Source organism: Ranitomeya imitator, chromosome 1 (assembly GCF_032444005.1).
Source record: "Ranitomeya imitator isolate aRanImi1 chromosome 1, aRanImi1.pri, whole genome shotgun sequence".
NCBI classification, from domain to species: Eukaryota; Metazoa; Chordata; class Amphibia; order Anura; family Dendrobatidae; genus Ranitomeya; species Ranitomeya imitator.
The window spans coordinates 944,539,592-944,551,836 of NC_091282.1; the positions used below are offsets into that span (position 1 = coordinate 944,539,592).

The 12,245-nt window shown below is 43.9% G+C and overlaps 1 protein-coding gene across 3 annotated transcripts in view; it reads left to right on the top strand.

Annotated features, from left to right (window-relative positions):
• BANK1 (B cell scaffold protein with ankyrin repeats 1) overlaps positions 1 to 12,245 on the top strand; it is a 1,115,425-nt gene that overhangs the window by 219,197 nt on the left and 883,983 nt on the right. For all 3 annotated transcript variants that reach the window (XM_069743643.1, XM_069743641.1, XM_069743642.1), the window contains exon 3: positions 6,967 to 7,121. In XM_069743643.1, coding sequence (XP_069599744.1) covers positions 6,967 to 7,121 — 155 coding nt within the window. The remainder of the gene's footprint in view (positions 1 to 6,966; positions 7,122 to 12,245) is intronic.

Consider the following 12,245-nt stretch of genomic DNA (forward strand, 5'->3'; position numbering starts at 1 on the left):
CATTTTTTGACATTGCAAAGGATGACCCAACTCATGTTGTCTCTAAGATTTGTCAACAAAATCTCAGTACAGGCCAAAAAATCACTAGCTTGAGTACTTCATGCATTAACCGTCACATGGATATGAGGCATAAGTTGCAGTGGGAAGCTCACTGTGCTACAATGCGGCCTAGTGGGCCGGGTCAACCACCGTCTGCCCCATCAAGTGCATCCACATCCTCTTCATCCTCTGTGACTGTGGGGACAGCAGTCACACATGGTTTTGGACGCAGACCTTCCACCTCTTTACCCGCAAAAGCCAGTGTGATTGGCAGGTCATCAGGACATTTGCTAGTAGAAACACCTGCTGGTGTTGAGCGCTCTCCGACATCGTCACCACATTTTGATCAAGGCAACAAAACATCTCCGCCTGCACCTTCTTCACAGACCAGCTGTTTGCCCAGGACACCCTACTCAACTCCGTCTAAGAACGGCAGCCCGCCCTCAGTCCCTCAGATGTGGACAAGTAGACCATTTTCTCCTAGCCATGAAAAAGCTAAGAGGTTGAATTTCTCCATCAGCAAGCTGTTGGCTACAGAAATGCTGCCTTTTCGCCTGGTGGACACAGAGGATTTTCGAGACCTTATGTCCGTCGCAGTGCCCCAGTACCAGATGCCCAGTCGCCACTACTTCTCAAAGAAAGCTGTGCCTACACTACACCAGCATGTCACACCCAACATCACCGCTTCCTTGAGAAACTGTGTGTGTGACAGGGTGCATTTCACCACAGACATTTGGATGAGTAGACATGGACAGGGGCAATACATGTCGGTGACTTGGCACTGGGTAACTACGGCGACATCAGGAGAAGGGGCTGCTGTCCAAGTCTTGCCGTTGCCACGAGTTTCTCGTCGATCCTCTGTATCTAGAAGTTCCTCCACTGCTTCTGCCTCCTGAACCTCCTCTCTGTCCTCCACCAGCAACCAAAGCCTGTCTGGTATTGCCACCCGTATTGCAACTGCGCAGAAGGAATCCTGCACACCTCCTCACTATGCTGTCACCAGGGCTCAATGGCATCAGGCAGTGTTTACATTGAAATGTCTGGGAAATATGAGTCACACAGCAGAGGAGTTGTGGTCAGCTGTGGGGACCGAGTTCCATCAATGGTTGTCTCCACTCAACCTGCAGCCAGGGAAGGCTGTGTGTGACAATGCTGCAAACCTGGGTACGGCCCATCACCGGGGCAATGTCACACACGTGCCTTGTATGACTCACGTTTTGAACCGGGTTGTCCAGCAATTTTTATCCCAGTATCCCGGACTAGATGGGCTTCTGCAGAGGGCACGGTCACTGTGTGCTCACTTCCACCGTTCGCATCCCGCAGCGCGATGACTTGCATCTCTACAGAAGTTGTTGGGCCTGCCAGTTCACTGGCTGAAATGCAATGTGCCCACCTGGTGGAATTCAACTCTGCACATGTTGCAGTGACTGTGGCAGCACCAGCGAGCCCTGGTGCAATACGTTATGACGTATAGCCTGGGCCAACAAGATCAAGAGGTGGGGCAAATCACGCTGCAGGAGTGGTCTCAGATCAAGGATCTATGCACCCTTCTGCACAGTTTTCAAATAGCAACAAAGATGTTTAGTGCTGACGATGCCATTATCAGCATGACCATTCTGGTGATTTTAATGCTGGAGCACACCTTACACAGTGTTCTGAGTCAGGTGGTGGAACAAGAGGAGGAGGAGGAGGAACAGGAGGAGTCGTATGTGGAAGGGATCATATCTCCAAGGTCAAGAAGGTTGGCAGCACCAAGGCAGCTGGCATTGGAGGCTGGGGGAGAGCGGTTACCGAGGGCGCATGGTAGCAGCCAAACTGTTGAGGAATTTGCAGGAGGCGAGGAAGAAGTTTAGGACGAACTGGCGCTGGGCATGGAAGACTCATCAGATGAGGGAGACCTTGATCAAATTTCTGTTGTGCGAGGTTGGGTGGAGAGGGCAGACAAAGTAAGCATGATTCTCATCTCACCACCACCAAGACAGCAAGGACTTGGTCCTCCAGGATGCGCAAGACACATGAGTGCCTTCTTGCTGCACTACCTTCAACATGACCCTCGGATTGTCAGAATCCGAAGTAATGCCGACTACTGGGTTGCCACACTCTTAGATCGCCGGTACAAAAGCAAATTTGGCAAAATAATTCCTGCCATAGAAAGGGATTCACGCATGCTGGAGTATCAGAAGAGACTGTTACAGAATCTAACATCTGCTTTTTCACAAAACACCAGTGGTGCACGTAGTCAATCTCTGAGCTCTAACTTGCCAACCATGGGACTATCGAGTCATCACTCAAACCATAACAGTAACATTGTATCTGGCAGGAACAGCAATTTTTTCCAATTGTTTCAAGAGTTTTTTAGACCCATGAAGCAAGCTACACCGCCTGTTTACCTAACTACTATTTTGTAACGGCATCTAGCCCAGGAAATCTGTTTGGGCCTAGTAGAATTTAGTGATACTCAGCAGCGTACCCCACCCATGAAGCAAGCTACACCGCCTGTTTACCTAACTACTACTTTGTAACGGCATCTAGCCCAGGAAATCCATTTGGGCATAGTAGAATTTAGTGATACTCAGCAGCGTACCCAACCCATGAAGCAAGCTACACTGCCTGTTGATCTAAGTACTAATTTTTAAGTGCATCTAGCCCAGGAAATCGTTTTGTAGCTAATAGCATTTTGTGCTACTCAGCAGAGTACCCCACCCATGAAGCAAGCTGCACCGCCTGTTTACTTAACTAGTATTTTGTAATGGCATCTAGCCCAGGAAATCCGTTTGGGCCTAGTAGAATTTACTGCTACTCAGCAGCGTACCCCACCCATGAAGCAAGCTACACCACCTGTTTTCCTAACTACTATTTTGTAACGGCATCTAGCCCAGGAAATCCATTTGGGCCTAGTAGAATTTAGTGATACTCAGCAACGTACCCCACCCATGAAGCAAGCTACACCGCCTGTTTACCTAAGTACTATTTTTTAACGGCATCTGGCCCAGGAAATCCTTTTGGGCCTAGTAGCAATTTCTGCTACTCAGCAGAGTACCCCACCCATGAAGCAAGCTACACTGCCTTCTTTCTTTCTCAATCTAACCCCTCGGCTCTGGCGTGTCCACTCTCCCTCCAGCTCTCTCCTCACAGGTGGACTACCACGTGTTTTCACACTGTGGCAAATCTTTTGGGCGAGGTAATGGATAATATGTGCCGCCTTACAAACGTCCATGATGACACATTCGAGGAAGCAACTAAGCACCTCAAATAGTGAGCAGGATATGGAGCACCCCATTTGCAAACAGCGATATATCTAGTATGCCTCTTCACAGAAGCAGCCCAATGGGAGGACACTATTCGGAGGCACAGGTAGTAACTGGAACGCCCCCCTTTGTTTTGGCCATTAGGGTGCCCCTTACCAACTTCTTGACCCGCCTGATTGCCTCGTCAAAGGAGGTACAGTACATAGTACTGTACTTGGTTCTGCGTCGATGTTGTCGCTTACTGACCTGCCCTTTGGATATGACAAATGGTGGATTAGTCTGAATGTATTGGTTTCATTTTTTGGCACAACTAGCAACGGGGGTACCACTACATCTTGTAAGGAAAGTGTTCTGAATGGACCCGCCGCCATTCTACCTAAAGATATTTATTTTTTGATTTTTTTGTCAAGACATCTGGGAGTTGGTAGAGTGAGTTGATTTTTACTCCAGCCTTTCTTGATTTTAGAAGACATGACATGCCTATATCTGTGTCTCCTCCTCCTATTACTCCTCCATCTCTTTTCTTTTCACATGACTATATGTAGTTGTGAATTTTCCATGTTTGTTGTGTCTTCTGAGCAGTTTGTCAGCTTTTGGACACCTTTTAAGGTGTTTTCTATGTTTTTTCCATGTGTTTGTATGTGTTTGTGTTTGCCTGCCATTGGTTTCAATAGGGTTTGACGGTGTTCGTCGAACGTTCAACGAACAGTTCGGCGAACACCTCCCTGATCGACGAACTGAACCGAACCCGAACACTAGGGAGGTGGCTCAACACTAGTCAATATGAGTAGATACAGCTTATAGCTCCTCCATATACAGTGGGGCAAAAAAGTATTTAGTCAGTCAGCAATAGTGCAAGTTCCACCACTTAAAAAGATGAGAGGCGTCTGTAATTTACATCATAGGTAGACCTCAACTATGGGAGACAAACTGAGAAAAAAAAATCCAGAAAATCACATTGTCTGTTTTTTAAACATTTTATTTGCATATTATGGTGGAAAATAAGTATTTGGTCAGAAACAAAATTTCATCTCAATACTTTGTAATATATCCTTTGTTGGCAATGACAGAGGTCAGACGTTTTCTGTAAGTCTTCACAAGGTTGCCACACACTGTTGTTGGTATGTTGGCCCATTCCTCCATGCAGATCTCCTCTAGAGCAGTGATGTTTTTGGCTTTTCGCCTGGCAACACGGACTTTCAACTCCCTCCAAAGGTTTTCTATAGGGTTGAGATCTGGAGACTGGCTAGGCCACTCCAGGACCTTGAAATGCTTCTTACGAAGCCACTCCTTCGTTGCCCTGGCGGTGTGCTTTGGATCATTGTCATGTTGAAAGACCCAGCCACGTTTCATCTTCAATGCCCTTGCTGATGGAAGGAGATTTGCACTCAAAATCTCACGATACATGGCCCCATTCATTCTTTCATGTACCCGGATCAGTCGTCCTGGCTCCTTTGCAGAGAAACAGCCCCAAAGCATGATGTTTCCACCACCATGCTTTACAGTAGGTATGGTGTTTGATGGATGCAACTCAGTATTCTTTTTCCTCCAAACACGACAAGTTGTGTTTCTACCAAACAGTTCCAGTTTGGTTTCATCAGACCATAGGACATTCTCCCAAAACTCCTCTGGATCATCCAAATGCTCTCTAGCAAACATCAGACGTGCCCGGACATGTACTGGCTTAAGCAGTGGGACACGTCTGGCACTGCAGGATCTGAGTCCATGGTGGCATAGTGTGTTACTTATGGTAGGCCTTGTTACATTGGTCCCAGCTCTCTGCAGTTCATTCACTAGGTCCCCCTGCGTGGTTCTGGGATTTTTGCTCACCGTTCTTGTGATCATTCTGACCCCACGGGGTGGGATTTTGCGTGGAGCCCCAGATCGAGGGAGATTATCAGTGGTCTTGTATGTCTTCCATTTTCTAATTATTGCTCCCACTGTTGATTTCTTCACTCCAAGCTGGTTGGCTATTGCAAATTCAGTCTTCCCAGCCTGGTGCAGGGCTACAATTTTGTTTCTGGTGTCCTTTGACAGCTCTTTGGTCTTCACCATAGTGGAGTTTGGAGTCAGACTGTTTGAGGGTGTGCACAGGTGTCTTTTTATACTGATAACAAGTTTAAACAGGTGCCATTACTACAGGTAATGAGTGGAGGAAAGAGGAGACTCTTAAAGAAGAAGTTACAGGTCTGTGAGAGCCAGAAATCTTGATTGTTTGTTTCTGACCAAATACTTATTTTCCACCATAATATGCAAATAAAATGATTAAAAAAAACAGACAATGTGATTTTCTGGATTTTTTTTTCTCAGTTTGTCTCCCATAGTTGAGGTCTACCTATGATGTAAATTACAGACGCCTCTCATCTTTTTAAGTGATGGAACTTGCACTATTGCTGACTGACTAAATACTTTTTTGCCCCACTGTATATATATTGCAAGATTGCTCTTACTGAGTGTATTGGGGGACACTCGCTTGGCACGGGATTAACGCAGTCAGGCACGATTTTCCAAGCAAAACAGTCCAAACGGTTTATTTAGGTGTCATAAACTGGGTTTGCATAGTTCATATTATTCATTTCATAGAACATAACAGGCACCAACTGGTGATAATAACTTGCAGCTTTATCTTAAACACTTCACAAACGGCTTTGTCTCACTGACAATAAACATGCTGGACCTCTCACTTCGTCCAGTTACCATGGGTGTCAGTACGCCATACAGTTCACCAATGTCCCAAGTCACATACAGTGCACATGACACTGGGCCGTGGTCTCTAAACACGCTGAACCTCACACCGTTCAGTCACCGTGGGAGACCACACAGTTCATAGAACATCACAAGCACTAACAGTCTGTATAGGTACCTGACCGGAGCTCCTGCTTCACCTGCTGACTCCTTGTCAGTCCACTCTTCCGGGAAAGCTGCCTCACAGGGATCATCAACTTGCCTGATGACATACCTTAGTCAGTCCAGACCCACCAAAGGATGGTAGCTTCCCCAACACAGACCATCCAGAACCAAAGTCTTACTGTGCGCTATTCAGGGATCCGGTCCTAGTCCCAGGACCTCCCAACACAAGCATGTTACCTGTCCAGGTGCTATTCAGGACCCCTGTCCAACACCCCAGGCTACCAGGTCTGAAACCCCACCATGTGCTCTGCAGGACTACTACTCCCAGGAAATCCAACACAGGCTTCCAGGACCTTCACCACTCAGGTCCAAACACTGGAACCACACAGGAACATGTAACCCACACCTTGGTCACATTATATACCCTTAACCACTCCCCTGGGTGGGAGTGTGGATGTGTGGCTAGTTTGTCCCACCCATCTCACATAACTAGCCTAGTAAGTGTCCCTTACAGCTTACACAAACACTTGTGGGACTACAGGTCCCAAAGCCATAACATTACATCAGACTTACTATGCATACTCCCACTGCGACACATATCAGCCACTCACAATTCTGCCAGTCACTGTTTCACCACCATTATCACAACAGATACGCCTCCATGCATATTTCGAGAAGCACACACAGCGCCCCCTAGCTGCCACAGGGGTCACTGCATCACAATATATAGTAAAAATGTAATAAATGTAGACAGTTACGTTATGTTGCTATACAGTTTTCATCTTGCTTTTTTTATACTCGCCCTAAAACTGCTGTGATTGATTTCTAGACTACAATGATAGGAAAATAAATTCATCAGTGAGTGCAACTGGAACGTCCACTTGGAGCAATACTGGTCAAGAAGATATAGGAACTGGACAAGAAGATATAGATGCTGTTCAATCATCCTCTGTATTAGTATTGCCAAAGAGAGTATCATGTGAGGTATGAGTTGGAACAAAGTAAATATGCCATGTCATATATTTATATCTACATGTCATCTGTATGTCTATTTATCTCTACCAATAAATAAAATAGATGTTTAGAGTTTCACTAAATGTATTGGTATTTCTTTTAAGGTTTTGTACAGTGACATGTAAGTCAATATGAATTTTTGACACAGATACATAGGAAATATAATAAGTTCTGTGAATTTAAACTTATGACAACCTTTGACACGCTGAGTGTAGGAATGAATGTGTCGCATAAATTAATGTCTTTCTACATCAACTAAGGAATATGCTCTTAAGACCATTTGGGAGCATCATATATTTGAACTTTTCCAATATTTACAGCCACAACTGTTTATCCCTCTCCTATAATGATAGTTCTGCTTCATGTCACTCACTTGTCTTACCTATTGCATTATTTCTATGCCATGTGGTGCATAAATATGTGACTCTGCAAATGTTGTGTTATTCTGTGCCTGATGAAAAAACCTGAGTAGTCTCAAAAGCTTGCAATTTGTTACAATCTTTTCAGTTGGCCATTAATAGGTATCAACCACTGAGAACTCTCAAATCTTAATATTTTGACACTTACAGTGGGTACAGAAAATATTCCTACTCCTTTACATTTTTTCACTCTTTGTTTCATTGCAGCCATTTGGTAAATTTAAAAAAGTTAATTCTTTTCACATTAATGTACACTCTGCACCCCATCTTGACTGAAAAAAAACAGAAATACAGAAATGTAGAAATTTTTGCAAATTTAATTAAAAAAAACTGAAATATCACATGGTCATAAGTATGCAGACCCTTTGCTCAGACACTCATATTTAAGTCACATGCTGTCAATATCCTTGTGATCCTCCTTGAGATGGTTCTACTCCTTCATTGGAGTTGAGCTGTGATTAATTAAACTGATAGGACGTGATTTGGAAAGTCACACACCTGTCTATATAAGACCTCACAGATCACAGTGCATGTCAGACCAAATGAGAATCTTGAGGTCAAAGGAACTGGACAAGGAGCTCAGAGACAGAATCGTGGCAAGGCCAAGGTTATAACAGAATTTCTGCAGTAATCAAGGTTCCTAAGAGCACAGTGGCCTCCATAATCCATAAATGGAAGAAGTTTAGTACCACCAGAAGTCTTCCTAGAATGGACCGTCCAGCCAAACTGAGCACTCGTGGGAGAAGAGCATTGGTGAGAGAGGGAAAAGAACCCCAAGATCACTGTGACTGAACTCCAGAGATGCTGTAGGGAGATGGGAGAAAGTTCCACTAACTCAACTATCACTGCAGCCCTCCACCACTCGGGCCTTTAAGGCAGAGTGGCCCGACGGAAGCCTCTCAGCGCAAGACATATGAAAGCCTGCATAGAGTTTGCTAAAAAATACATGAAGGACTCCCAGATTATGAGAAATAAGATTCCCTGATCTGATGAGATGAAGATAGACGTTTTTGGTGATAATTCTAAGCAGTATGTGTGGAGAAAACCAGACACCTTACCCAATACAATCACAACAGTGAAACATGGTGGTGGCAGCATCATGCTATGGGAGTGTTTTTCAGCTGCAGGGAGAAAATGACTGGTTGTCATTGAAGGAAACATGAGATATCCTGGATGAAAACCTCTTCCAGAGTGCTCTGGACTTCAGACTTGGCCGATGGTTCACCTTCCAACAAGACAATGACCCTAAGCACACAGCTAAAATAACAAAGGAGTGGCTTCAGAGCAACTCTGTGACCATTCTTGACTGGCCCAGCCAGAGCCCTGACCTAAACTCAATTGAGAATCTCTGGAGAGACCTGAAAATTGCTATCCACCAACTTTCACCATCCAATCTGACGGAACTGGAGAGGATCTGCAAGGAAGAATGGCAGAGGATCTCCAAATCCAGGTGTGAAAAACTTGTTGCATCATGCTACTCCTCTGCGTAATATGCTAATTATGCAGATTGTCTCTTCAGAGAGGAAGAGAGCTAGAACTCTAGTGCCACCTATTGGAAGGTAGCAATCCTTCAAGCATATTACCCAGAGGAGCATTGCGGCTTTAAGTCTCCTCATCTCAGCATGCTTACATAGTAACATAGTAACATAGTTAGTAAGGCCGAAAAAAGACATTTGTCCATCCAGTTCAGCCTATATTCCATCATAATAAATACCCAGATCTACGTCCTTCTACAGAACCTAATAATTGTATGATACAATATTGTTCTGCTCCAGGAAGACATCCAGGCCTCTCTTGAACCCCTCGACTGAGTTCGCCATCACCACCTCCTCAGGCAAGCAATTCCAGATTCTCACTGCCCTAACAGTAAAGAATCCTCTTCTATGTTGGTGGAAAAACCTTCTCTCCTCCAGACGCAAAGAATGCCCCCTTGTGCCCGTCACCTTCCTTGGTATAAACAGATCCTCAGCGAGATATTTGTATTGTCCCCTTATATACTTATACATGGTTATTAGATCGCCCCTCAGTCGTCTTTTTTCTAGACTAAATAATCCTAATTTCGCTAATCTATCTGGGTATTGTAGTTCTCCCATCCCCTTTATTAATTTTGTTGCCCTCCTTTGTACTCTCTCTAGTTCCATTATATCCTTCCTGAGCACCGGTGCCCAAAACTGGACACAGTACTCCATGTGCGGTCTAACTAGGGATTTGTACAGAGGCAGTATAATGCTCTCATCATGTGTATCCAGACCTCTTTTAATGCACCCCATGATCCTGTTTGCCTTGGCAGCTGCTGCCTGGCACTGGCTGCTCCAGGTAAGTTTATCATTAACTAGGATCCCCAAGTCCTTCTCCCTGTCAGATTTACCCAGTGGTTTCCCGTTCAGTGTGTAATGGTGATATTGATTCCCTCTTCCCATGTGTATAACCTTACATTTATCATTGTTAAACCTCATCTGCCACCTTTCAGCCCAAGTTTCCAACTTATCCAGATCCATCTGTAGCAGAATACTATCTTCTCTTGTATTAACTGCTTTACATAGTTTTGTATCATCTGCAAATATCGATATTTTACTGTGTAAACCTTCTACCAGATCATTAATGAATATGTTGAAGAGAACAGGTCCCAATACTGACCCCTGCGGTACCCCACTGGTCACAGCGACCCAGTTAGAGACTATACCATTTATAACCACCCTCTGCTTTCTATCACTAAGCCAGTTACTAACCCATTTACACACATTTTCCCCCAGACTAAGCATTCTCATTTTGTGTACCAACCTCTTGTGCGGCACGGTATCAAACGCTTTGGAAAAATCGAGATATACCACGTCCAATGACTCACCGTGGTCCAGTCTATAGCTTACCTCTTCATAAAAACTGATTAGATTGGTTTGACAGGAGCGATTTCTCATAAACCCATGCTGATATGGAGTTAAACAGTTATTCTCATTGAGATAATCCAGAATAACATCCCTCAGAAACCCTTCAAATATTTTACCAACAATAGAGGTTAGACTTACTGGCCTATAATTTCCAGGTTCACTTTTAGAGCCCTTTTTGAATATTGGCACCACATTTGCTATGCGCCAGTCCTGCGGAACAGACCCTGTCGCTATAGAGTCACTAAAAATAAGAAATAATGGTTTATCTATTACATTACTTAGTTCTCTTAGTACTCGTGGGTGTATGCCATCCGGACCCGGAGATTTATCTATTTTAATCTTATTTAGCCGGTTTCGCACCTCTTCTTGGGTTAGATTGGTGACCCTTAATATAGGGTTTTCATTGTTTCTTGGGATTTCACCTAGCATTTCATTTTCCACCGTGAATACCGTGGAGAAGAAGGTGTTTAATATGTTAGCTTTTTCCTCGTCATCTACAACCATTCTTTCCTCACTATTTTTTAAGGGGCCTACATTTTCAGTTTTTATTCTTTTACTATTGATATAGTTGAAGAACAGTTTGGGATTAGTTTTACTCTCCTTAGCAATGTGCTTCTCTGTTTCCTTTTTGGCAGCTTTAATTAGTTTTTTAGATAAAGTATTTTTCTCCCTATAGTTTTTTAGAGCTTCAATGGTGCCATCCTGCTTTAGTAGTGCAAATGCTTTCTTTTTACTGTTAATTGCCTGTCTTACTTCTTTGTTTAGCCACATTGGGTTTTTCCTATTTCTAGTCCTTTTATTCCCACAAGGTATAAACCGCTTACACTGCCTATTTAGGATGTTCTTAAACATTTCCCATTTATTATCTGTATTCTCATTTCTGAGGATATTGTCCCAGTCTACCAGATTAAGGGCATCTCTAAGCTGTTCAAACTTTGCCTTCCTAAAGTTCAATGTTTTTGTGACTCCCTGACAAGTCCCCCTAGTGAAAGACAGGTGAAACTGCACAATATTGTGGTCGCTATTTCCTAAATGCCCAACCACCTGCAGATTTGTTATTCTGTCAGGTCTATTAGATAGTATTAGGTCTAAAAGTGCTGCTCCTCTGGTTGGATTCTGCACCAATTGTGAAAGATAATTTTTCTTGGTTATTAGCAGAAACCTGTTGCCTTTATGGGTTTCACAGGTTTCTGTTTCCCAGTTAATATCCGGGTAGTTAAAGTCCCCCATAACCAGGACCTCATTATGGGTTGCAGCTTCATCTATCTGCTTTAGAAGTAGACTTTCCATGCTTTCTGTTATATTTGGGGGTTTGTAACAGACCCCAATGAGAATTTTGTTACCATTTTTCCCTCCATGAATTTCAACCCATATGGACTCGACATCCTCATTCCCTTCGCTAATATCCTCCCTTAAAGTGGACTTTAGACAAGACTTTACATAGAGACAAACCCCTCCTCCTCTCCGATTTTTACGATCCTTTCTAAACAGACTGTAACCCTGTAAGTTAACTGCCCAGTCATAGCTTTCATCTAACCATGTCTCGGTTATTCCCACTATGTCAAAGTTACCTGTAGATATTTCTGCTTCTAGTTCTTCCATCTTGTTTGTCAGGCTTCTGGCGTTTGCGAGCATGCAGTTTAGAGGATTTTGTTTTGTTCCAATCTCCTCACTGTGGATTGTTTTAGAAATGTTCTTACCTCCCTTCTGAGTATGTTTTCCTGGTTCGTCTTTGTTCGAGTCTAATGTTTTTCTTCCCGTCCCCTCTTCTTCTAGTTTAACGCCCTCCT